This window comes from Ochotona princeps, chromosome 19 (assembly GCF_030435755.1).
Source record: "Ochotona princeps isolate mOchPri1 chromosome 19, mOchPri1.hap1, whole genome shotgun sequence".
In the NCBI taxonomy this organism is placed as follows: domain Eukaryota; kingdom Metazoa; phylum Chordata; class Mammalia; order Lagomorpha; family Ochotonidae; genus Ochotona; species Ochotona princeps.
In genome coordinates, this window is record NC_080850.1 from 26,674,865 (window position 1) to 26,702,471 (window position 27,607).

General features: G+C 42.5%; 1 protein-coding gene across 4 annotated transcripts in view; it reads left to right on the forward strand.

Moving 5' to 3' along the window:
* Positions 1 to 27,607, forward strand: part of PRELID2 (PRELI domain containing 2) — a 129,543-nt gene that overhangs the window by 47,259 nt on the left and 54,677 nt on the right. For 3 of the 4 annotated variants that reach the window (XM_058677666.1, XM_058677665.1, XM_004586517.2), the window contains 2 exons: positions 4,139 to 4,244; positions 23,585 to 23,654. In XM_058677666.1, coding sequence (XP_058533649.1) covers positions 4,139 to 4,244; positions 23,585 to 23,644 — 166 coding nt within the window. In that variant the 3' untranslated portion in view covers positions 23,645 to 23,654. Of the gene's footprint in view, positions 1 to 4,138; positions 4,245 to 11,487; positions 11,599 to 23,584; positions 23,655 to 27,607 lie in introns of those variants that run through there. The other variant, XM_058677667.1, reaches the window with a different exon arrangement.

A 27,607-nucleotide genomic window follows, 5' to 3' on the forward strand; every position in this document is an offset into this window, starting at 1 on the left:
ACACTAGAGTGTTTCTGTGTTTTGTTGTCTCCAATCTCTCTCTATGCCACCTGCCAGGCTCTAGTAATCATTATCATAGGCTTAGATTGACTTTTAGAAACCTGTATATATGAGGGTAACCTACTTTGTCTTATTGTGTCTCATTTATCTCACTTAACATAATGACTTTCAGTTACATTGATTTTGTTGCAAATGTCAGGATTTCATTTTTTTAATGTACAAATAATTGAGTGTGTGTGCTTGTGTGTGGGGGGACAGTTTGATAGACTGGGAAGTCCAGCACTAAGGCCCCAGTAGGTGGGGCGTCAGTAACAGGTGGCTCAGAGAGCTGTGCAGAAGGGTTGGATACAGTGTCCTCGTGGGATTGAATGTGGCAAGAATGCGAAGTTCTTACTTGAAAGCATTTTAGAGAGAGAGGAACACACACACACACACACACACACACACACACACACAGAGTTATTTTCCACCTGCTGTGTCACTTTCTGAGTGACTGCAGTGGCCAGGGCTGGGCCAGGCTGAAGCCAGTAGCCTGGAACTCTGTGCTGATCTCCCACGTAGGGGTCAGGACCCCAGGTATTTGAGTCGTCCCAGCCTGCTTTCCCTGGCACATTAGGATGCAGCTGGTTGGTAAGTGGGAGCAGCTAGGGTTTCAACAGATCCTCATATCGGATGCTGCCATTCTGTGCGGAGTCTGATGTCGCTGTGCCAAAAAGACTGAATGCAAGGGCACTACCTTCAGTCTCTTTTACAAGGGCACTAAAGCCATTCCATTTGTTCACCTTTTTTTAAAATTGCAAATTACTTGTTTTTATTCATTCATTTAGCAAATGCTCAACAAACTGAGTTTAGTATAAGCAGTGTGCTGAAAGTGGTGGCTAAGGGATTATATAGAAGTCTTAAAACTGGCCTTTTAGTCAGTGGTGCACACGTAATTGTCCATTTTTTGAGTGTGACTTTGTGTCATCAGAAGAGAAGGGCTTATTGCTTTTAGCATTGAGTCAGACCTCAGCTGAACACCCTTGTGTTGCAACTTTGTTCCCACTTATCTTTTCAATCCATTTCCTAACATACGGGAAGAATCTGTCAAGCCCCTGACTAGATAGTGGGCACTTTAAGGTAATGGCAGCCCTTCAGATGTTCTCTGTTCTTCTGGTGGAAAGCTCTGCCTCTGTTGATGCTTTATCATTTATGTATTTGTCTTTTCCGCTAGTCATTGAGAATCCGGAGCCAGAACCCCTCTCGCTACCCGTGGGCCTTTGCTGCTGTCTCTGATGTCTAGCATACAGTCAGTGAGTTGAATAAGTGAGTTAGTGGGGCAAAGCGAAAAGTAATTGCAGTATGCTTCTGGTTCGTTTCTGAAGGACGTCTTTGCTGTGTGTACTATTCTTAGTTTATCTACTTTCGGCAGTTTGAAATCTTCCCTTTTTAAGATTCCCATAATATGTGAGCAACAAACTGCATGATGTTGTCTAGTTAGTTTCTTGGGTTCTCTTCTTGTCCCTTCATAGTGTCTTTTTTTTCCCTTTTAAAGATTTGTTTATTGTTTTATTTGAAAGGCAGAATTACAGAAAGAAAATGAGGGAATAAAGAGACTTCCATCTGCTGGTTTACTACTCAGAAGGTTGTAATGGCTAAAGCTGGGCTAGTCTGAAGCTGGGAGCCAGGAGCTTCTTGTGGGTCTCTTATGTGAGTGCAGGGGTCCCCAAATTTGGGCCATCCCGTGCTGCAGGGAGCTGGATTGGAAGTGAAGCATCTGAAACTCAGATTGGTGCGCATACGGGATTCTAGTACCGCAGTTGGAGGCTTAGGTGGCTATGCCACTACTCTGGCTGTTCTTTTTCCTTTTAAAGGGACTTCAAGTTTGCTGATTCTTTTTTCTGCTTGATCAAGTCTATTCTTGAACCCCTCTGGTGAATTTTTTCCGTTCATTTGTTGTATTATTAAATGATAAATTTCGGGTTTTTTTTAAATTCTTTGTTGATATCCTTGTATTGTTTTGGCATCTGTTGTCTATATGTTTTTCTGTAGCCTACTGAACACTTTCATTTAAATTTTCAATTAAAATAATTATTTAAGAGGACAGGGAATGAGGGACGGAAGACGCAAGAGATGGAAAGAAGGATTAGAGATAAAATTGTCCTCATCTGCTAGTTCAATCTCCAAATGTGTGGGGAGCGGCCGACCCTACCTATGAGGGGCCGCAAGATGGCGGCTGGCTGAGTGCCAGGAGGCGGGATTTGTGCCTCCAGTAGGCAGGCAGGAAGTCACAAGGATAGGCTAATCCTCCCCCCCTGCGATTGCTGGCCTATCAGACAGCGCCCTGTGGACCCACGGGCAGAAGTGATTGGTGGAGAACTAAATATAAGCAGCTCGCTTTCGGCAGTTAACCTTTCCGTTCGGCTCATTCCCTTGCCTCCCTGTCTTCGTTCGCCTTGTTTTTGGTGGCTTTTTGTTCGTTCGTTTGTGTGTGTGTTCGTTTGGGGGGTGTGTGCCGGTCGCGGTGGCGGTTCCTGTTTTTTCCAGGCCCTCGAGATTCCTCGTCATTTTAGTGTCGCTGCAGGGCGGCGACACAAATGCCCTTCCAAGTTGAGACTGTGCCAGTCAGTGCCAGGAGAGCAGGAACTCAGGCCAGTTCTGTGCTGCTGGCAGGAACCCGTATCCTTGAGGCTTTGCCACTGCCTTACAGGGTATGTGTGAGCAGGAGCCTAAAGTCAGGAACAGAGCTGGAATCAAGCCCACGCATTCCAACCTAGTGAGTGGGCATCACTAATGATACCTTAACCTTGCAGGCCAATCTGTACCTCATCAATCCATTTTTAAGACAGTTATTTTGAATTCTTTGTCAGGTAATTCTTAGATGTCTGTTTCTTAACCAGTTGCTTGACATCCGCTTTGTTACTTTGATTGGACCATGTTTTATGGTTCTTTGTGTGCTTTTTTAAAAATGTATCTTTTTTTGAAGATACTAGTACATGAACACACACACACAGCCCTTCCAGACTCTCACCCCTCAGCCCAGCTGGAGATCCTGGGGACCCCTCCGTCTGCTGTGGGCTTGCATCTTCTTTTGACTTGTATGTCTGAGTTCCCATTTATAGAGGTTTGCATGTGTTCTCAAGAGTTCTTAATCCTTTGTCCTGTTGGGTGTCTGTTCTACTGCTTACTCTGTAGTGCTGTAGCAGTTCACCCTGCCTGTTGCATCTGAAATAGGCTGCCATTGTCTTCAGATTTTTGTGTCAGTCCCTTGGCAGCCCCCCAGGAATCTGTAATGAAGGGTGCACATTTAGCTCTTCTCCTCGTGTCCTGTGGAGATGCTGGGAAATGGGAGTTCTCTCCTGATTGGGTTGTGCTGTACTGGTGGGAAGGGGTCATCACGAGTGATTGCAACAAGCTTGCTTATGCGGTATTTCTTGGCTCCCCAGGATGCTGTCGCCTCTTAACTGGCTTTAAAGTTCACCAAGACAATTTGGGTCATACATTGTTGCTAATGTGTGTCTCCTGGGAATGAGGCCTAGCACTTCCTTTTCAATTCTTTAGGTCATTCTCAACTGTAAGCACATTCCTGTTTTATGAAGTGGAGAAAATATAGTAGAACGTTGACAATCAGGATGTGTAGAGATGGTGGCATTATTTCTTTTTCTATCCTGTCTCTCCAAGGTCAAGGATTAATGAAATTCTTTCAGGCTTCTGGCTTTCCGTTCTGTTTCTGTCTTCTTTGGCACTAATAGCTAACATCTCATAATGCTTGTTATGTGTCACTGATTCCTCATGTTCCTGTTGGTGTGTGTTACGTCAGTTAGTTTTTACCAAAGCTGTACCAGGAAAATCCTATGGTCATTCCCATTTTACATGTGAGGAAACCGAGTTACAGCAGATGTAAATAATTTGCACTCATATTGATGATAATTGTCTCAGAATCAATTTAAAAAAGGCATTTGCCACATGAAATTAATACTTTATAATTTGAGCTGAACTGAACATCTACTCTTGATAAAATCCGTTGTTGTTACAGAAAGTTATTATGCATATTATTTTGTGTCGATGTTAAATGTTAATTATTCTCCTGGAAATGTTTGTAGTTTACATATCCAAATGAAGAATAATACCAAAGATTCTTTTGTTTTTGTGTTTGTAGGACAGAGTTCATTCAAAGAGGCAGAATTTCGATCACAGGGGCCGGCTTTCTCAACTGTATTTTAGAAACTTTTGCCAGCACGTTCTTACGACAGGGTGCCCAGAAGGTAAGCTTGTTTCTGCTTTGTACTAACATTAATTTTAAGAAACCATGGGAATTTTAGTATAGTTATTGAATAAGACTCATGCACAGACATAATAAAAACAAAATATAGTTAATAAACAAATATGCAAAAATAATTGCCCTTGATAATTGTTATAAAATTCCAAATCAAAGTAAAACTAAAGTGCCATTTGTGGCCCATTAAATTAAAAATACGCTGATGAAGAGCCCATGTTAATGTGGGGAATACTTATAATGTAATTAAGAGAAATAAATAGACTGAGTAATTATATTTCTAGTATACAAGGGAGCTTCAAAAAGTTTATAAGAAGTTTTTATTATCTTTGTCCAATATCACTGTTTTATTGAAAAATGCACAACTTTAGATTCATGTAACAAGCAAACCTTCTGACACCTTCTATAATGTCTGACTTCTTTGGAGTAATGTCTTGCCCATTCAAGCACTAGTGTCTCAGGGACCTCGGTTGCTTTTCATCCAGGCTCAAGATGAAAGCAGCCCCTTTAGGCGGGGGGCTGAATTGAGAGTGTGAGGTGAGGGAAGAAAGCCCTACTTTTTAAGGGCCTGCCAGTGGCTCTGTGGGGCTGGTACTGGGTTTGGTGCTGTGCCTGGATGATAAAATGCTTTGTCATTCAAACAAACTGTACATCTGCCATGCACCATTTGCGGTCATCCTCTGCTGGGTGTGTCAGAATGGGGAGTGTTGCTTTCAAAGTGTCTGTGGTTTAGGTAAGGCTCTCTTATGATCTTCACCATCCTGCAATTCTTGGCTCTTTACAGTTAGTAGGGGAGAAAGCAGGCTTTTCCCTCCCACTTCACATCTGTAAGGAAGTAGCAGTACCTTGGCTGGGATTGCTACTTCAGGTGGCTGACTGCATGGGTTGGGCTTTGAGCTCCTCAGCACCAAACTTCATAGCTGTACCTTTCTCTGGTTGACTTTCCAGCTCTGGCTTCATCAGAGCTTGGAGTTTTCTCACAGTTATCTTAGAGGTGGAGTCCTCTTGGGGTTGGAGGTCTCACTTGAGCTGATGCCTCAGCTGCCCCAGGCAGCTTCTTTCTTTGGTCTTAGCATGGTCTCCCCGCAGGACAGTGAAGTGCAGAGCATTCTGAAATCCCCGAGATACAAGGAGCACCTTCCCTACATGTACAAGGCTAAACAGAGCAAGATGGAGGCACTGAGGTGCATTGTTTTTTTACTCCATTTTCAGAGAAATTTCAGAAAGCCCCTTCCTATATACTACAATAATAATTATTTAACGTAAGGGTAGTAATAGTTAATAATTATTGAGTGCTTACCGTGTACTATTGATAAAAGGACCGTTATAATTTTGTTGATCCCCTAGAAACCTTTGCAATGGCTAGTGTTGTTGTTCTGATACTGTGAGTAGGAAAGCACAGAGACCTAGAGTTCCTGACTGGCCATTCTTAGAGGTTTCCAGCTCTGCACTCCAGGGAGCACAGGCATCCATGGAGATGGTAAGCAGCTGGGTGAGAGGAAGTCTCTTTTAGTTATAAGATCCTGTGAACCCTCTATGAGTAGAGCAGGGATTTTTGTGTGTGTGTGCTTACACATGACATTTATATACTCTGTTGCCTTTGTAGCATTCTTTTAAAGTTTCTTTAGAGCAAAATCCTTTCATTTTGCATTTTCATTTGCTTGTTGCAGTGCTCCTATAGAGCAGTTGTATTTTATTATTGTCATCAATTGTGATGATAATCACACTTAACATATTATCAGAATTACCCACTTCCCTATACCCCTGAACCTTTTTTTAACCATAATTAACTATGTAAAGATTGTCAACAACTATACAATAAAATAAAATAAATTAAAAAAAACATATTATCAGAATTTTTTTAGGTATAGATTGCCTGATTTTGTTTTGTGTGGCGTATTGGTCCAAAGAACTCTTGTTTGATTCCCAGAGGTTTCTGGGTGATGGGGCCTTGTTTTCATTTTTCTTAAGTCTAGGTTCTGAAATGAACCTGGACCAGAAGGTACTGGCTTGAAAAGCTGAGGTTAGTGAATGAGTATTCAGTACAGTTTCATATGCCATCATGGTACTGACCAGATTGTTGTTATGTTGAAATGGTTCGTGGCATTTATGCTGATTGGTGCAGTCGGTTTGAACCCAATTTTGAAGGATATGGTTGAAGTTCCAATTCTGAAGTCACCTTTACACACTCAGTTTTTATTGCAAATGTTTTTGCCTTATTTCAGTGCAGACATTTGTAAAACACCTGTGTTCTGTAAAATTACACTCTAAAAATAATGGGAAAGGTAATTTTATTGCATGTCACTGATTGAGTTGACTTTTTGTGTATTTTTTAGATTTTGTTGCAAAACATGATAATTAGATGGGATTTTTTGGAATGTAAGTCTATGAAGGGAAAGAATGGATTAATATTTTGGGAAAGTTAACAGTTGGCTGAACTGGGGTTCAAAATTAGTATTCCCTAATATTGTTGATTAAAGCCATCATTTGTGGAAACCATTTTTGCTTACTGAGCTATGTGCAAATAAGTTGGCTATTGTTGGCAAATTCTTTTTTTTTTAAGTATTTATTTGTTTTTATTGGAAAGTCAGATATACAAAGAGGAGGAAAGACAGAAAGGAAGACCTCCCATCTGTTGATTCACTCTCCAAGTGGCTGCAGCAGCCCGAACTGAGCCAATCCAAAGCCAGGAGCCTAGAGCCTGTTCCGGTTCTCCCATATGGGTGCAGGGTCCCAAGGCTTTGGGCCATTCTTGACTGCTTTCCCAGGCACAGCAGGGAGCTGGATGGGAAGTGGGGCTGCTGGGATTAGAACCGGCATCTGTATGGGATCCTGATGTATGCAAGGCGAAGACTTTAGCCACTAGGGCCCCTTGTTGGCAAATTCTTATTCAGTTAACAGCCACTGATACCTCCAGTGAAAACTCAAAATTTTAATGCTCCTTCTTCTGGTTATCAAAGCTTTCACTGTATGTTAAGGATAAAGATGATGGAAGTTTCTGGAGAGTGAGATTAGAGTGATTAAAATGCTCAGAGACAACCTTTGCGTTGTGAAGCTCATGTTAGGGCAACTGGCTGCGTCTGATAAATATGCTTGAACTAAGAAACACACCATCATAATACATTTGTTGAAATATTTCAAAATAAGTTAATCTTTTTTAAAAAGATATTTATTTATTTGTTTGAAAGCGTTAAAGAAAGAGGGAGAGGCAGAGAAATCTTCATTCCACTGGTTCACTCCCCAGCTGGCTGCAATAGCTTAGACTGGACCAGTCCTAAAGCCAGGAGCCAGGAGCTTCTTCCAGGTCTCCCATGTGGGTAAGAGAGGCCCAAGCACATGGGCCATCTTCTGTTGCTTTCCCCAGGCCATCAGCTGGGAGCTGCAACTCAAGTGGGGCAGCAGGGACTCTCCCTGGAGCCCATGTAGGAGGCAGGCCCTGCAGGCGGTGGCTTTACCCATTATGTCACAACACCAGCCCCTCCAGACATCGTAACAAGCATAGGCCAACTATCAACTCCTGAACACAAAGCAGAGTTCATGTGTCTTCAGCATGATTATTCTGTGTGAAAAAGGCTTTTGGTTGTATGTTTATCATAGGGATTTAATAACAAAGCTTTAAACAAAGATGATTTTTGTTTTTGTTTTTTTTTCACTTCTCTGATACTGTGTTTTACCTCTTGAGCCCTCTACTCTCTGTAAAGTTAAGTCGTAGTCATAGTTTATGGGCTCTTCAGTGAAGTAAGTTAAGGTCACATATGTGAAACAGTCCTGAAGCCTCAAGAATTATTAGCATAAAGAGAAATCCACTGCCAGAAAGTATGTTTTTATAGGTAAATAGCCATTTAGAAACCCACCTGAACAAAAATTTTACATGCATAGTGGTATAGGGCAGCATTGTGTGGTTTCTTTTAAAAATAATTTTTAACCATTTTCTTAAAGTCATATCAGCTCTTCAAGTGCAATAATTATCCTAAACTATGCTTAGAGTATCTGTGTTTCACATTGTGATATAAAACTTTCCGTGTGTCCACGTGTATTTACCAATGTACACATATGTTTGTTATGAAAAAAGTGGGATTATTTTGTCTTTCTTTTGCTATATTGTGAACATCTTTCTGTGTCATTACTCATTTGAAAAGATGTTTTTTTGAAGCCTACGTAATGCTTCACTGGCAAAACAGCTCTCATTGCTATTTATTCACCATTAAATAATACTGAAGTAGATCCTTCAGTGTAAATACTGTGTGCATGTGTCATTGCTTCTTCTGTGAAGATTTTTGTTGCAGACTGCTGAATCTCATTCCAAAAAATTTACATCTTCTTTCAGCATCGAACACTGGGCATCATTTTCTTGCTTTATAACTTAAATGAATGCTTTAATCTAAGAATTTCTTTTTGTTCTTCGAGAAGTAGGGCTAATTACGCTCACCTTGTAGAATCGTTTTGAAAAGGAAAGAAAATGTATTGAGCTCCTGTCTTCTGATGTCTGTACCAAACGGAAATGAAGGTTAATGATTCTGTCGTTGAAGGTGACCTCAGTGCCCCTCCAGGCTTTTGAGTTTGTGCTGCCCTGTCCCAATGACACCGAGGGGTCTCATTCCCTATCAGTGAGTTGAGCATCCAGTGTAAATGCCTGCCTTAACAGTCACCGCCTTACGAAGAGTGAACATGTCAGAGCTCAGCCGTTCTAATAAGGAGGACAGGAACAAATAAAACTGCTGTTCAGAGAATCAGTGAAAGCCAGGGACCTGACCCAAGGCCACCTGTTGGATAGGATGCAGGCTGTGTATCGGGAACTCACACTTCCTGCTTATTTGTTGTGAATTCTTTCAAGATTCTTCACACGAACAACTGGAACACACTGATTAGATATGTTCTCTCTCCACTTCCAGAGGGTCTATTTCCCAACTCTGATTTTACCTCTGTGGATAAGATTTTTTAATCCCACTCTTGAGTGCTCACACAGATTGATTTGGTTCATATTTATTCATTAGCTACCATGAGAATATTAGTAAGAATTCCTGGTTGTTATCATCTTACTTCTAGATCGGTTAAATTGTAGTAGTTACTGTCTTCTAAATTCCTCTACCTATCAGCTCTGCTCACATTGTTCCCTCTAGAGTGTTCATGGTAGAAAATATAACCTTGGTGGGAAAACACCTTGCTAAAATGAATATTCTGTAAGTGATACACTTTTTGTTCCTTCCACTGAGTTTAAATCAATGCCTTTACCTTGACTGTGAAACATACGATTCCAGAATCCCTCAGTGGCTCATTGGAATTCATTCAGGTTGTAGTGACTCTGCTCAGTGGTGAAACTTTTGGGAATCCTTTTAAATCTGCCAGTTGAAAAATTTGGAATGTGCCTTTGATGAAATGAGGTGAAACCTGGGAAGTTCAGTTCTTCTTTGAAATGACAGGAAGTGGCTTTGTGAGCTCCAGATGTGTTCGCATCATGGTGAGTGTAGTGATGAAGGAAAGCTTATGACCTGCCAGTGTGGTGAGGAGCCTGCTAGCCCAGCCGGGAGTCTGGACGCTTGGGTTCTTGCTCTGTCTTGGTTGCTTGGGAATGGCCCTATGTACTCTGAGCTTCACTGACATTTATTTATTGGTTTGTTTATTTTCTTATTTATGGTGGAAGCAGATTGGACTAGGTAGATTATTTTCAATTCTCAAATTGTGTGATTTCTAAAAAAAGATGTATTTATTTGGAAGGCAGAGTTACAGACAGGGAGAGGGAGAAGAGGGAGAGGAAGGAGGAGAAGGAGAGGGGGAGGGGAGAGATGGACAGGGAGAGGTTTTCCACCTGCTAATTGACTTCCCCAAGGTCCACAAGGGCTAGGGCTGGGCCAGGCCAAAGCCAGAAGCCAGGAACTTCTGCGTCTCTCTTGTGGGTAGCTGGGCCCTAAGCACTTGGGCCATCTTGTGCTGCTCTCCCAGGGGCACTGGCAAGGAACTAGACCGGAAGCAAGCAGCTGAGATGTGAAGTGGCTCCCATAAGGGTTGCTCAACATCACAAGCAGTAGCCTAACTCACTATGCCACAATGCCAGCCCCTGAACCCACTGTCTTAACTAGTGTTTCTTTGAGTCTCTGGTGTGGACAGGGAGCTTGGGTGAGGAGCAAAACCAAACGGATGACTTGTCTTCATCAACATTCAGTGTTTTTCTAATCTTTAAGTGGACACTTGTGAGGCTGTGGAGAAAACAGCCGTGTCTTCATCACACTGTGGTAATTGTTTTCTTAGAGCCCCTGTATGTTCAATGAAGTATCTTTTGGTGGCTTGGGAACTTTCCCGCTATTCTGGATGGAATTTAAAACCAATCTGTTAGTTTTCTGAGTCTGTTCTCTCATTCTGTCATGCCAAATTCAAAGACAAAGACAGAACATAGGAATTTGTGGCTCTCATAAATCTTCACCTACCTTGTGTAAACTTAAGGCTGGCGCGGAGTTGAAAACTGAAATAGTTCTGGCCAGGCTGCGCTGAAATACAGGGCAAAAAAAATAGGAGTAGTGTTTACACATCATGTATGCTAAATGCATCTGAGATACAAATTTGTTGTGGATTAAAAATGTCATTATTTACAGGATTGGGTGGGATTCAGCAAGTCTCTATGCTAAGTGAAGGCTCTTACTTGGACAAAAGACCAACAAATTGTGAATTTGGTGTCTCATCCCAAGGGTCTATACAGAGGTCTGGGTGGAGCTGTTTGTATTGGAAAAGTGGTTTCACTTTTCGTTGATCCCCTGTTGCGAAAGGGCAGCAGGTGCTTAGGCTGTGCAGCATGCTGCGGGAACGCGACCTGAGCTCTCAGGATGTCCATCGGATCCTCTCGAATGCTGTTCTCTTTGCCTGTGATTGTTTGTCACCCAGCTTCCCGTTCTATAGGAGGATGTCACCTGTTGATGATGAGCTACCCCTTGTGCATTGGGCAGCAGACAGAATCCCAGAAAGTCGATGGGAAGGAAACTGCGGTGCTTGCCTTTTCATAGAGGAAAAGGATTTTCGTTCAGGGAATCCCGGTTTGTAGGAATGATATTTCTTTATCACTTTATCACTCCCTGTTTGCTGCCTGGGAGTTGAATCTTTATTTCTTGGCTAGCTTTCCTTGCTGAAGACTAATTCTTTCCCTTTCTCAGATTTTCCTTGGTGTAGAAAAATGGTGACTTTTTAAAATTCACCAAGTCCTTCCCACATCCTTATTTAAAAGATCTGTTTATTTTATTTGAAAGATGGCTTTATAGAGAGAAGATGAAAGAAAAGATCTTCCATCTGCTGATTCACTCCCCAAGTGGCCGCAACAGCTGGAGCTGAGTTGATCCGAAGCCAGGAGCCAGGAGTCAGGAGTCACATCTCCCATGTACGTGCAGAGCCCTAGGATTTAGGCCATCCTCTGCTGCTTTCACAGGCCATAATCAGGGAAGTGGAGCAACTGGGACGCTAACTGACACCATATTGATGCCAGGCTTGCAAATGGAGGATTAATCTGTTGAGCCTTAGCACTGGCCCCAACCATTCACCAACACCTTTTACAGTGGCTCCCAGTTGAAGTAGATTCTAAAGACCATGATTAAAAATTTTCTTGACCCATATCCTTTATTGGGATGTACCTTTTGTGAGTTTGTTAAGATAATAACATTTATTAAAACCTATGCTAGGGACTAGCAACATGGTGCAGTAGGTTATGCCTCTGCCTATCGTGCTAGCATCCTGAATGGATACCGGCTTGATTCCCATCTGCTCCAGTTCTGATCCAGCTCTCTGCTGATGTTCCTGGGAAAGTAGCCGAGGATTACACCCATATAGGAGAAGATCTGGAAGAAGCTCCAGGCTCTTGGCTTGGGACTAGCCCAGTTCTGGCCGTTGCAGTCATTTGGGGGTTGATCCAGTGGATGGAAGCTGTCTGTCTGTATCTGTATTTGTTTCTCTTATCTTTCAAATAAAGAGAGAGAATTTTTTTATAAAACAAATAAGCAATCAATGAAAACCCCCTAACCTTTATGATTTCTATGTTTGAAATAGCCCAAGTAAAAAAAAAAAAAGCAATACTTCTCTCAGAAGGACTCTTTTAGTTTTTAGGAAACTTGACCTATTTGGAAATGTTTTGAATAGCTATTACCTGCACATAAATTACTTAAATAATTTCCAGTAGAAGCATTTGTTCTCTTGCCTCTGTGGCTGCTTGTGGAGTCAGCAGAACTCGTCCTGCACCAACACCGGGGTGGTCCTTTAATCTTCTGGAGTTCATTTCTCGTCTGCTTCGTGGAGTACTTGCGAGGAGTTAATGAGTTACTCAGTTACATGCTCAGTGTTGGTCTCTGCACACAGCAACTAAGAAAAATCAAAGAATGGCTAATGGAAAAACTTGTTTTTCCCCTTATAATGTTTTAGACAGATGTGTCGTCGTTACGATGAGCCTGTCTTGGAGTCAGCCCAGCCTGAGTTTAAATCACTGTGTCCTTTCTCATAGGGTGTGTAGAAGCTTAAACTCTCTCTGGGTTGAATGTATATCTGCTATCTCCCTTATAAGCATGAGAATGAAAGGGGACCATGTAAAGAGTGCTTAGGCTGTGTTGGCACAGAATAAATACTCCATTAAATGAGAATTGTTATCTTTCTGCTGTAGACCGAATTGATATATTTCCTCCTAATTTTTTATGTGCATACTTTAAATAATCATAGTTACAGTGTTAGCATAGTTTTATACCTTGTTTATTGAATTAATATTTTATTACCAGTGCCTTTCATAGTAACTTATAACCTTCCAAGCTATGATTCTAGTGATTGTATAATATTTCACAAAGAAGTTATATTATGATTTAGTTTCTTTAGTAATGTCTTTGAGGTTCTTTTTTAAAATTAGTTTTTTTAATAGAAAGTCAGATATACATTTAGGGGGAAAGACAGAGAGAAAGATCTTCTGTATGTTGATTCACTCCCCAAGTGGTTGCAATGGCTGGAACTAAGCTGATCCAAAGCCAGGAGCCAGGAGCCTCTTCTGGATCTCCCACATGGGCACAGGGTCCCAAGGCTTTGGGCTGTTCTCGACTGCTTTCCCAGGCCACAAGCAGGGAACTGGATGGGAAGTGGAGCTGTTGGGACACAAACTGGCACTCATATGGGATCCTAGCAGATACAAGGTGAGAACTTCAGCTGCTAGGCTACCGTGCTGGTCCCCTTTGAGGTTATTTTTAACTTATACCATGATTAATGGCCTTATGTGAAAAATGTTTTTACACAAAATCTTTCATATTTTGTATCATTGCCTCAGCAAATGTCCCTAAAGTATTCTATCAGTAAGGGACTCTTTGCATGATTAATGTATTTTTTTTTTAGATTTATTTATTTTTATTGGAAAGTCAGGTGTAGAGAGAGGAAGACAGATATACAGGAATATCATCTGTCTGATGATTTACTCCCCAAGTGGCTGCAACGGCTGGAGCTGAGTTGATATGAAGCCAGAAGCTGGGATCCTCATCAGGGTCTCCCATGCGAGTGTATTGTCCCAAGGACTGGAGTCAGTTTTTACTACTTTCTCAGTCCATAATCAGGCAGTTGGTTTGGAGGTGGAATAGCCAGGATTCAATCCTGGAACCTGTATGGGATGCTGGCAACAAAGGGGGAAGCCTATCCTAACAGACCACATCACTGGCCCTGGATTTATTTATTTTACTAAATCATTTTATTTATTAAAGTAAACAATTTGTTATACTAATATATAAATATATTGTGTATCATACTGATACATCAGTAAGATTTATTTGTTTTGTTAGAGACAATTCATTGATAAGATATGCAGGCATACTGCTAGCCCTTTTATCTTTTATACACAGAGAATAAACGAGGGGAAAAGATAATGAAGCTTAAGGTTGATAAATAGTGGGAAAATAACCGATAAATGAGAGCTGCTAGGAATCTTGCTTGGTATTGTTTTAGTTTGTCGCAGTCCAGACAGCAGGAGTTGATTGTGGGCCCCTGGGTGCTGGACGCTGCAGTAAGCCTGCTTCAGTGTTGCTGAAGAGCGGTCTTGCAGTAGGGCAGAAACCCTTGGGGCCAGGAGTAGTGAGCTTTGTATGCCACGAGTTATCTAAGCAAATAACTGATGATGAGTTGTCCTTAATGCTGGGTGAGGGCTGAGAGCAAGCTGTATTTTGCATGAAGTCAGAGTAAGAAAAAGAAAAGGATGTATAGGTCACATTTAAAAAAATTCAAGAGGGCCCGGCGGCGTGGCCTAGCGGCTAAAGTCCTCGCCTTGAACGCCCCGGGATCCCATATGGGCGCCGGTTCTAATCCCGGCAGCTCCACTTCCCATCCAGCTCCCTGCTTGTGGCCTGGGAAAGCAGTTGAGGATGGCCCAATGCATTGGGACCCTGCACCCGCGTGGGAGACCCGGAAAAGGTTCCTGGTTCCCGGCTTCGGATCGGCGTGCATCGGCCCGTTGTGGCTCACTTGGGGAGTGAATCATCGGACGGAAGATCTTCCTCTCTGTCTCTCCTCCTCTCTGTATATCTGACTTTGTAATAAACTGAATAAAGCTTTAAAAAAAAAAATAAAAAAAAATAAAAAAAATTCAAGAGGGGGGCCTGGCTTTGTCTTGGATGCACCAGGATCCCATATGGGCGCCGGTTCTAATCTCGACAGCCCCACTTCCCATCCAGTTCCCTGCTTGTGGCCTGGGAAAGCAGTTGAGGACGGCCTAAAGCTTTGGAACCCTGCATCCATGTGGGAGACCAGAATAAGCTTTGGAATCCTGCACCCATGTGGGAGACCCAGAAGAAGCTCCTGGCTTCGGATCGACTCAGCTGCAGCTGTTGCAGCCGCTTAGGGGGCGAACCAGAAGATGGAAGATCTTTATCTATTTTCTTCTCCCTGTATATCTGCTTTTCTAATTAAAATAAAATAAATTTAAAAAATTAGGGAAACAGATGAATTGAGTCACAGTGGATGGGAGGGAAGTAAGTTAGTATTTATAAAGCAAAATCACCAGTGACTTAATGACCGCGTCAGATCAGAGTTTATTTGGAAACTGGCAGTCTGGAAATGACTTTTTATTCTGAGTTTGACCAGCGGTCTTTCCCTGTTTTTAGCTTTTATGGGGGATGTTCTGTTATTACAAAGTATGGGAATTAAACATTCTCCTTCAGGAGAGAGAAGCTTAAGGATCAAGTGAAGTCATCTGAGTTACTGCCGCAGTTGAACCTTCTGCAGTTACACCTGAAGATTTGGGGTTATTTATCAAAATAAAAATGAACCTTGCTCAATTGTTTGTTAGCCAGTATGAGAAACTTATTGAAGTCATACATTGTTATCAGGCCATTCCTACTTGTGAAGTATTGTATTCAAGATAATTTGCAGCTGTGATTAGATATTGATTCATATATTAAGATTCATAACATTTTGTTTGGGAGTGGGACTAAAAAACTGATTTGTTTATTAGTCTTTCTGCACAGAGTCAATAGGGAAGGGAAGAAGGCTCTGGTGTGTACCCAACGTTGCTGTAGGTGTTATATTCTCACAGAAACTTCCCTGCCTTTCTCGTGCTGTGAGCTCCTGGGCTCTGCAGCCCGAGTGCCTTTGGTTCAGTCGAGGCTGCGTTTCTGAGTTACTGTGTGGTTTTACACAGACTTTTTAATTTTTGCAAATCTTGATCTCATCCACAAAGAATAAGAAGATGATAACAAGCCTCGAAGGCACCTGGGAGAGTCAACTAAGTTAATGCAGGTAAAGCTGGCCGCACGGTGCTTATCTTACAGTAGGAGCTACTGAATCTATGCTGTCTCCTCCTCCTCTAGTTTTCCACCTCTTCCCCCAAGTTGTATAGATGAAGAAGCCCTAAATCAGACAGCTTCACAGCTTCAGAATAAAAGGTGTGTTATAGTGGCCAAAGCTCTGTTCGTGGAGGAGCTTTGCAGAGTGTTAACTTGTTGATTATGAGAAAACCAGGATCAGGTTTCTTCCCTCTTCCCTGGCCTCCTTCCCAGACGCTGCCCGCTTTGTGCTGGGTTTTAGTGGAGTGCTGGAGAGGTAGCTGTGAACACTGTCGAGGTGCCCTGTGTCTCATGGAGCTTGTTGCAGCGTAGTGTCGGTACCAAATATTTACACAGCATGAGATTTTTCCAATGGATGCTATGAAGACGGTAAGGCAGATTCATGTCCAGACTGGGACCCAGCTGTTCTAGCTGGGCCGATCAGGGCTGACTGAGGAGGTGCTGGGTGAGTAGTGCAATGGGCTGGCAGTGAACTGAAGTTCTGGGGATCTCCCTTTACTAAGAGACTAGGAAGCGAAGAAGGGATGTGAGCATGGTTCCCGAACAGAAAGCAGGCCTATCTGCAGAAGGTGAGGGAAGAACTCAGGGGTCATAGCGGCAGGAGCGGGCTGGCAGACAGATCAATGGCAGCAGAGGGAGTGTGGGTTTGCCGTAAGAGCAGTGAGGCCGCAGAACAGGAATGACGTACGCTCTTACTTTGTATTCATACCTTTATGATTCTACATAAAGTAAATGCAAACATTCTGAGGCAGTTCCATATTAAAAATCTCAAAAAAAAAAAAAAAACGAATAACAATGATAAGACTGGATTGGTGAGCCTGGCACAGTGGCTCAGTTGGCTAATCATCCTTCTGAAAGCACCAGGATCCCTTGTAGGTGCTGGTTCCTGTCCCAGCTGCTTGCTTCCCATTCAGCTCCATGCTTGTGGTCTGGGAAAGCAGTGGAGGACAGCCTAAACTCTTGGGACCCTGTGCCCACGTAGGAGATCCGGAAGAAACTCCTGGCTTTGCATCAGCTCAACTTCAGCCACTGTGGCCATTTGGGGAGTGAACCAGCGGACAGTAGATGGAAGATGCTTCTCTGTGTCTCTCTTCTCTGTGAAAATCTGCCTTTCTAATAACAACAACAACAAAATGAAAACAAAGAAAAAATAAAAAACACCCACAGTGGATTTTGGTCCAGCAGTGGCTAGGATGCTGCTTTGGATGCTCACATCTCATATCCAGAGTTCCTGGATTCAAGTCTCATCTCCACTTGGTTCTAGCTTCTGCTAGTATACAACCTGGACCGCAGCAGACGATGGCTCAAGAAAATTGGGTCCTTGAAACTTATGTAGGAAATCCATTCTGAGAGCCTAGTTTGGCTCTGGGTGTTACAGGTATTTGGTGAACAAACTGTCACGAATACTCTGTTGGTATATGAGGTCTCAAACATTACATAAAAATGAAAATTCCCAAAGAGATATGAGGTTTTTAAGGTAAACTTGGTGAAAAACTTTCTTATCAAGAGGTAGGTGATTTCATAAATATAAACTGAAATCTACATGCCTGAAGGAGGTCTGGGGAAAGTTCTATGGATCAGGTGGGAGAAAACTGGTATATGGAAACAGTGGGCCAGGTAAGTTCTATTGGGAGGGGCTCAGATGCAGCCCAGCAGAGTAAAATTGTCTTTTAATTCCTAATTCCTGTTGAGCAGAGTTCCGGCTTCTCAAAGGGCTGCAGTGGGTCTGGTGGAGCTCTGCTTTCTTTGGTTCAGCTGTCTGGGTTTTCCTCCTACAGGCGTGTGCCTGGGTGGCATGCTGTCCCTCTGGACATTGTGACCATGTTCTAGAAGCCAGAGACCTAAGAAAATATGGTGAGACCCATTGTTAAAGCATAAGGTGGGGGAAACTTTCAAGAAAAGAATTGGGAGATACAAGCTGGTTTTTGAGTTGAGTATCTGGGGCCACCTGGTAGTGGGACAGTACACTTGCATGTTCTTGTCTCCCAGGGTATATTGTTACTCCAGGCTCTTCTTTTTAAAATTTATTTTATTTTTATTTGAAAGTCAGTTATACAGAGAGGAGAGACAGAGAGGAAGATCTTCTGTATGTTGATTCACTCCCCAAGTGGCTGCAATGGCTGGAGCTGAGCCACTCTGAAGCCAGGAGCCAGGAGCTCTTCCAGATCTCCCACGTGGGTGCAGGGTCCCAAAGCTTTGGGCTGGTCTCAACTGCTTTCCCAGGCCACAAGTAGGAGCTGGATGGAAAGCGGAGCAGCTAGGATTAGAACCGGCGCCCATATGGGATTCCGGAATGTTCAAGGTGAGGACGTTAGCTACTAGGCTACCGTGCCAGGCTTTTCAAGGATGCCAACTAAGCAAGCTAGGCAGATGGCATTGTATTTCCAAAATTTAGATTCTTCAGACTGCATTCAGGAGAAATTGGTGGATTAGTTTTATTGACCATCAACACTGAGTTCTTGCTGTGTGCCTTATTCTGCATTGGATTATAAGGACTGATCTATTGTGCTCCCTGAGCATGTTGTCATCTAATGTGATAGATACGTAAGCCCGTGATTGATTGGTTGGTGTTTTCATGCGCTCATTCAATATCCCCTTCTTGTCTTTGTTTCCAAGTGTTGTTTCAGGGTACATCTGAATCAGGACCCACAAGGCCCTAGCTTTGTGGGGCTTGTGAGCTAGTAGGATGCAGTGATGACGAAAGTGATGGGTGAGGAACAGCAGTTTATTTACTGAGCGCTCACTAAGAACTAAGCACTGTGGTGATCAGATTGGGCATTATTTTAAGTAATTCATCATACAAATCCATGTTACTGTAGCTATTCAAAGATGAGGCAGTGAGTATGCAAGCAAAATGGCAAATGTCTCCCAGCTATTGTGGAGGTGACCCGGAATCTCTAATAGTGTTCTGGAACAAGTGTAAGTGCCATTTGTTGGTAAATCAGAGAGGTTTTATTCTGCTCTTGTCTGTTCATAAAAGAACAGAACAGAAAGAAAGCTGTGTGTTGGGGTAGGTTATTAACAGGGTGGACAGGTAGGAAGTGAAATAATCTTAACTCTTGCTTATTCAGTTCTAATGTTTACCGTCCTTCAGGGAGTGATTGTTAACTGCCCAGGAGAGGATATGGGTACCTCGCACTGCCATGCATTTTCCAAACATCCTCCTGTCTGGTCTTCCTCGCTTTCTAGCAGCCTCTGGGTCTTACTCAGATCCTTCTTTTTCAGTGGCTTTTGTGTCTTCACCTCCTGCAAGACTTTTATTCCTACTTCCTTTTTTCATTGTGTGGGTTTTTTTTTTTTTTTTTTGGCTTTTAACTATGCAAGGCATCTCAGACACTGCTAAGCCCATCAGGTAATTTGCATTCTTCTGTACCCTCCCAAGAGACCAGTGACCCCTGGAGTAGGGGCCTCCCGGTTTAGGTGTCTCCCTAGGCCCTGCATTCTCAGTGCAGTCCCCTCCTTGCAGTAGGTGCAGCTACTATTTCTGATGTTGACCCAGAAGCATTATTTCTGGCGGGAGTCTTTCCTCACTGTAGTAATTATGTAAGCAGTTGTCTGTTAAGAGCTCTGCATGGCTGTGCCATTTGAGAATCACTTTAGAACATGTCAGGTCTAGATATTACTCTGTTTGGAGCCTCCTAGGTAGTCAGCATCTTAAGGAAGCATCAGTTTGATAATAAAATAAATCCACTGTCTGGCTGTAGCTGCCTATGCTGCTGCCTTGTTTCTGCTCTTCTTAAGCTGTGTGTCTTTAGTAATGGTCACAGAGAAATTTGTGTTTTGGATCTGAAAGTTCCTGTGACTCCTTCATGGGGATCCGTTGGCCTACACAGCTCTGGTGTTAGGGAAACGAGACTGGGAGAAAACTCACATACGTGTACATTGGCCACTAGAGAAAGAGAGCCTAAGAATAAGAGAAGAAATTTCTCTGGGGGGAAGAAATAATAAAATCACGCTGCTTTATGATTTGTCAGTTCAGAAAGCTTTTAAGCCTCATCTGTAAAGGTGGATCCACTTAATGTTTATTCTGCGTTTTAGGCATCATTGTGTGATAAGTGGTGTAAATGTAGCCCCTTTCAGCGTGCTCTCCCGGGGTTGGAGATTTAAGCGTTGGAATGAAGTTTGAAAGGATTGCATCGATTGAACTTTGATTTGGTAGCTCCCTGCCGAAGAAAGGAACTAAATAATGGCTTGGCTTCCCTGTTACATTCTTCTTCTTCTTCCTTTTCCTTTTTTTTTTTAAAGAAATTTACTTTATAGACCTTTCTCCCTGCCCTCATTCTCCACTTTCTATTTCTGACTGTTCTGCTTAGAAGACTGAAGTGGTATGAGAGGAAAAGAAGAAAAATCAGCTGTCACCTTGTGAACATAATTGATTCAATAAATAAAGTCTTTCAATTCCCAAGGCAAACCTCAGTGTCGTCACTTACGTGAATTAGTGTCCAACTCAATAAGTGTGGCAGCCTTTATTTGGACTGATGGGAGAATTCGCAGGATCTCACTTCCTGAGGAGGGAGTGTGCTTTTCTTGTTTTAGAAACATACCACCCGAATTTGTGCTTCAGGTCTGCCAAAGGAGGCTGGGAAGAGAATTAATGTGATGATTTTAATTCTTCCTCAGAGTACAGGGACATTTAATTATTGTCTAGGGATTTGCTAAAAAAAAAAAATTGGAAGAAGGTTGGCATCTACTAGACTGGAAACTCCATGAAGGCAAGGACTTCATCTATCCCAATCACCATTTAATCTCCAGTGCAAGTAATAGTGGCATGAGGAAATATTCATTCACCGAAACTGTCAAGTGTACGAGGAATGAACAGAAATGAATACAATCCGTGTCTTGAGAATTTGGTTAAATTTTATTCTTTTGGTTGTTTCAACTCCCACCGCTGCCTCCTTTCTTTCTGGGTACTCAGAAGAGAGCAGTTCTAAAGTTACACTGTGTATTACACCCTGAGAAATGATTAAGAAGATACCTATGGGCCGGCGGCGTGGCCTAGTAGCTAAAGTCCTCACCTTGAACGCCCCGGGATCCCATATAGGTGCCGATTCTAATCCCGGCAGCTCCACTTCCCATCCAGCTCCCTGCTTGTGGCCTGGGAAAGCAGTTGAGGACGGCCCAGTGCATTGGGACACTGTACCCGCGTGGGAGACCTAGAAGAGGTTCCAGGTTCCTGGCTTCAGATCGGTGCGCACCGGCCCATTGCGGCTCACTTGGGGAGTGAATCATCGGATGGAAGATCTTCCTCTCTGTCTCTCCTCCTCTCTGTATATCTGACTTTGTAATAAACTGAATAAATCTTTAAAAAAAAAAAAAAAGAAGATACCTGTGGTAGCAGTTCAAAGATGAACAGAGTTGGAAGGGATTTCACAAATGGTGTAACTCTGCCATTTAGAGACAGCTTTTTAGCCTGGCAGTTAAGATGTCCCTATCCTGCATGGATAGGCCTGGGTCTAGTTCCCTGTTCTGGTCCCTGACTCCAGCTTCCTGCCTTGGTAGAGGTGGTGATTCAAGCAATTGGGTTCTTTCCACTTACATGGGAGACCTAAAGCCTCCAGCTTCTCCTGGGCTCAAGCAATGGAAGATCTTTCTCCTTCTTGCTGTAAATCTGCCTTTCCAATAAAAATAAAAATAAACCCTTAAAAAAATAAAGACTTCCTTCAGGCTCTTTGAATGCTCCTCCTTTTTTTTTTTTTTTTTAAGATTTATTTTATTTTTATTGGAAAGCCAGATATACAGAGAGAAGGAGAGACAGAGAGGAACATCTTCCGTCTGCTGTTTCACTCCCCAAGTGGCTGCAATGGCTGGAGCTGAGCTGATCCAAAGCCAGGAACCCGAAGCCTCTCCTGGGTCTCCCACACGGGTGCAGGGTCCCAAGGCTTTGGGCCATTCTCGACTGCTTTCCCAGGGAGCTGGATGGGAAGTGAGGCTGCCCGGATTAGAACCGGTGCCCATATGGGATCCTGGCGCATGCAAGGTGAGGACTTTAGCCGTTAGGCTACTGTGCCAGGCCCATGCATTTTCCTTCGAAGACACTGACAGCTTTTGCTGTGATGGCACTGCAGAGTTTGGAAATGCCAACTTAAATCCTTAAGGAAATCCTAGCTTTGTTCAGTCTACTTTGGGGTTAAATACGTTTCATGTGTTTTCTAATTTTGCCTTTGATTACCCACTCCACATTGGGTTCATATCCATCCCTTGGCTTATAACAAACTCCTGTTAGGAACTTTGTGACTTCTGTTGGCCACTCAGCCTATCCCAGTCATGCTGGGGCAATGAGGGTCATGTGAATATTTCCTTTTAGGGACCTGTTCAGTTAGAATCTTTCTGGAATGGAATGGATTCATGTGTGTTATATTCCTTTCATATTTATCATTCTTCCAAAGTACTTTGCATTCTCTGAGTTGTGGATATCTTTGCTCTGCATCCAGCTTTGACATCTTTAAGATTCTGTTTCATAATTACACCATAACCTTGTCTTTCTGTCCGGAGTTATCCTTTGGTATATATGACTTGTTCCTGAAGAGCTGAAGGTATTACTGCTTTCTTGTTTCTGCCAGAATAAGGTTACCAGACAATGGGAGTTGGTAGAAAAAAGCTGTGAAATGGGTGCTTCTGGAAGGTACTGGAATACTTCTGAAATCAGAGTGGTGTACGTGGGCTTTTTCCTTGGCTTTGTTGCTTAGTAGCCGTGTAGCTTTGGGAATGACTGGAAGCTGTTAGAGTTATTTCCTCCTCTGTACAATGAGTGCAAGAATATTACTTGTTCAGGGGCTCCGTGCATCTTAAATAGCATGTTCCGAGTTGGCTTTGGGACCTAGCCTCACAGGTGGAGATTTGTGTGCTGGCATGACTGGAAGAGGCTCTGAAGGACAGCTGTTGGGAGAGAAGCAGGGTTAGGAGAAAGTAGTATTGAATTGTGTGATGTTGCAATAGAAGTCTTTGCTGATCCCATGGGGGCATACCTTTCAGGAGCTACGGCACAGTCAAGGAAGGATCCAAACCTTTTATGACTCAACATCCACCACTTGCTTCATGTAGACTTTCCATGGTGAGGATGCCTGTCTTCAGGGAACTACCGTTGGCCGAGATGGCTGTGTGTCAGTGGCAGCCTGCAGTCTGGTAGACGGGAGGAGAAACACCTCCGTTCTGGAGGAGACCTTCAGTCAGGCACACCGCACCCACTTCCAGCTAACGTACTAAAGCCTCAGCAGCAAATCCAGCCCCTGTGCCCGTGCGCAGTGACTGTTCACTTCTGCCACTATTCAGCTCTGACAATGTCACTTAGCAGCTGGGCCACCTTGAAGAAGTTACAAAACTTCTCTTGGGTTGTTTTCTTATGTGTAAACTCTGTGCTGCCTCCCCTCCACGAGCAATTCTAAGGGTCTGGACATAATATAGCTGAAATTGCCAAGTCAAATATAAGAACAGTATGTCATGGTGAGCCCTCGTTCCTGAAATGAAGATAGGGCCATGACCTGGAAGGAAGGAGGTTGTGATAAATACGCAGGTGCTTGTCTGTGAAATAAGGAATTCTGATTTTTTTTTTCTCTCTCTCTAGGGAATTAGAATAATGGAGATGCTGCTAAAGGAACAGTGTGGTGCCCCCTTAGCAGAATAAAGAATTGTCGGTGAGTACTGCAAGCAGAATCAGAGCTACTTACTCATGCCAGCTTGTCATGTGTGTAGCCTGCTGCGAAGCACTGGCCCCCCTGGGCCATTCATGCTGAACATTGCCATTATGCTCACGGCATACTGTGTCACAGGTATTTTGTTATCTGTTCAGTACCTTTTTAAACTTGGTTCTTTGATTTTTAGAATGTTTTTGTACTCCGTGCTGGGTTACAACTGCCTTCAAATTATTAGAAGTGTTTAGCACAATCTGCTTTGATTAGGATCCTCAAGGTGGCATAAATTTGTGAAGATTGTGACTTATGATTAAGCAGGCTATGGTATTGTTCTACGAACAAGAAAGGGAGGGATTTATGGCTGTAATTAGAGCAGGGAGGAAAACAAGGAAGGGACATATTGATTGGCTGATGAAACAAACATTCTTCACATAGACTCCCACTGGTTGGAGGCGGCTGTCTGAAATGATACTGAGAAGGATTTTGAAGCCTTGAGACGGGGGCGTTGATTGCTTTGCAGTATCGGCCATGGGCCCAGGATGGAAGCAAACTGGTGTTCATGCAGGGACATGTAACCATGTATAGTTTTAGGCAAAAGGCATAAGCTTGATACACAATGGAGATGATAGAATGATTCCACTTTCTTTCCGCTAAGTTTTTGTTGTTTAGCTTAAAGAAAAAGGCTTGGTGGAAAGGACAGGACAGGAGAATGGTTGCCCAAAATGAATATGATGGATTTGTATCTGAGAATATTTATGGGTCATAACATTCATAACATTTTGTTTGGGAACAGGACTAAAAAATCTGATTTGTTTATTAGTTTTTCTGGACAGAGTCAGTAGGCTCTGGCTGTGTACCCAACATTGCTGTAGGAGTTATAGTCTCACAAAAACTTCCCTGCCTTTCTTGTGCCATGAATAAATCACAATTACCTCGAATTTTTTTTTGTGTTCGCTTAAAATTACAAGGCACATTGTTTTGTGTAAATAACGTAGTATCCCGCAATACAGTTTGAGATCAGTTAACCAATTGAGAAGCAAAGGAGCCTTCATAGACAAGTTTCTCAGGTTTAAAGCAGGCTGGTGAGGCCCAGGAACAAACAGTTGGAGAACTGTGAAGTGTTTCTGCTTGTTTGCAGCTTGTACTGCATCCTGTTTAAAATTGTTATTTATCTATTTGAAAGGCAGAGGGGCAGAGAGATTTTCTTTTTATATATGTATATGCATATATTGTTTTAATTAATTACATCCCATTATGTGACACAGTTTCATAGGCTCTGGGATTCCCCCAGCCCCTCCCCGTACCCTCCCCCCATGGTGGATTCCTCCACCTTGTTGGTGTATTACATTTCAAACTCAGTCAAGATTCTTTCATTGCAAGTGTATACCAAGCGTAGAGTCCAGCATCTTATTGTCCAGGTAAATTCAATGGTTTCTTGGGGAGACCACTTCTGGTCTGAAGGCAGAGCTGGCCGAATATCATCCCGATCAATTTAAAGCCCCAACATAACATCAACGACAATTTACAACATTATGGAATTAATTGACATGGTCTTGCAGAGAGATTTTCTATACAGCGGTTCACTCCCTAAATATTTACTGTGGCCAAGCTAGGTTGAAGGCAGGCTCTAGAAGTCAGTCCGTGTCTCCCAGTGCTTGGCCGGGACTCAAGTACTGAGCCATCACTTGCTGACTTTCAGGATGTGCACTGTATAGGAAGCTAATGGCAGGTGGAACCAGAACTCAAACACAGGGGCCCCAATATGAGAGGCAAGTGTTGCAAGTCTTGTGTTATATTAACCCTTGAGCCAAAAGCCTGCCTCTGGACTTCATTCTAATTAGCATTGAATGTCTGTGTACTTAATAATAATAATAATAGTGGTTTTCCTTATTACTGGGAAGGCTAAATAAGATAGATTCATTTGGCATATGCAGAACACATGGCAGGTGCTTATAAAATGTAGGAATAGAATTTAAATATATTTTACCTCTACATCTACCCTTCTCCTTAGAAAATTGTAGAGAAGAACTTGGCCACATCTCCAGGCTTTTCATTCTGGCGTATTTATGAGCCTCATAAAGGCCCTACTTTTGCCTGTGCATGTTATCCCAGGGGCTTCAGCTGAAGTTAGCTCTTAAATAAAGGCTCGAGGGTCCTCCACTCACAAGGGTTGTACAAGTATGTACTTATTATACTGATATACAAATGGTAAAATAGTGGTTATGAGACCGTGGGGACATGTAAATTTGATTCTGCAGACCTAGGGTGGGGCAAGAGCATTTGTTTTGCAGGAATTCCCAGGTGATGATGATGCTGGTTGGGGATCACACTTTGAGAAGGAATGCATTGAGTAAGTTGACGTCTGGATAGAGACAGATGAAATGCCAGAGCACTGAGAAAGCTATTAGGTGGGATTTGATGTTGTTGTCATGTAGTCAGCAAGCTTTAATGGGAAGAATGATCTTCTCTGACTAGCTTTTCCATGCTTTGACAGTGTGAGCCTCTTTTTGTTTGCCTGTTTCTGGTTGCTTGAGTTGACACGCTTCACTCCGGACAAACACAACCACAAGAGAGATGGTCAAGCTCAGAGCAGCTTGTATTTTAATTCAGGTTGGATTTCAAGCATTGCTAATGAAGATTAGAAATTAAAATGTTTGCAGTGTTACCTGTCGTCTTAAGTGACCCGTTTTCTTGTGCTTTTCTTTCCTTACTATGAGTGAGGAAAAAGCCTTTGTATTATTTGTAAACAAACAGACAAAACACACACCACATTCTCTTAAGTGAAGTGGTTGAATGTTGGATACCACCAGGAGTTTGGTGTGGGACAGTTACATTTAATTCAATGGAATAAAATTCTTTAAGGATTTATTAATTCAAATCCTCAAAATTCAAGTCCAGAATTCTCAGAGGAGCAAATATGCAATAGGGCATCTATATCAGGGAACTTCAGAAAATTCATAGAAAGTGTATGTTACTCATAATTTTTATTTTTCACCCCAACAAACTTATGTGTTCATTTTGTTTTTCAATGAACTTTTTCAAGTCCCCTAAAATATACTCTTACCACATAAGTGATCGTAAATTAAAGACCAGTGCTGTCACGATGACTCAATTGGATGACCTTCTACCTTTGAGCACTGATATCCCATGTGGGTGCCAGTTCATGTCCTGGCTACTCCACTTCTCATCTAGCTCTTGTTTATGGTCTGGAGAGTTGCATAGGATGGCTCAAGTCCTTGGTACCCTGCATCCTCGTGGGAGACCCAGAAGAGGCTACTGGTTCATGGCTTCAGATCGGCGCAGTTCTGGCCATTGTGCTAATTGGGGAATGAATCATTGGATGGAAGATCTTTCTTTCTGTCCTGTTCTCTGTGTATATGACTTTCCAATAAAAATAAAATGTTTTTGAAAAAAGAATGGCTTATAATTTTATACCACATTTGGCAGATTTACATTTTTAAAGTTTTTTGTTTTGTTTTTTAACTTAAAATTTTTTTTTATTTTCATGTTACAGTTTTTTTTAACTTTATAAAATTTTTATTTTAATTTTTAAAGTTTATGGTACAATTCTGTGCAGTCTGGGATTCCCCTGCCCTCAATTTCTACGCAGTTTTTAAGTCTTAAAAGCCATTCTGGGATTTGGACCAGTCTGCATACTGAGACATTATTTAATGTTTTCACACATTTTAAATTTCCATAATTAAAATTCACATAGACCACAGTGGGACTTTGCGGAGCTCTGTATGTCCAAGCTGGTATCTGAAAACTAGAAACTTAGAAGGTGATTTTGTCATACGCCAAAACAGAGATGCATAAATCTCACTAGCCAATATGCTCGTGGGGTTGCAGCTGACACATCCATTTGATAGATTTTTGATTTCCTGTCATTTCTGAATAAAACAAATAGCCCTGACATCTGTTTGTTCTTGCTGCCAGCAGTTGAGAGACCAGGGTTG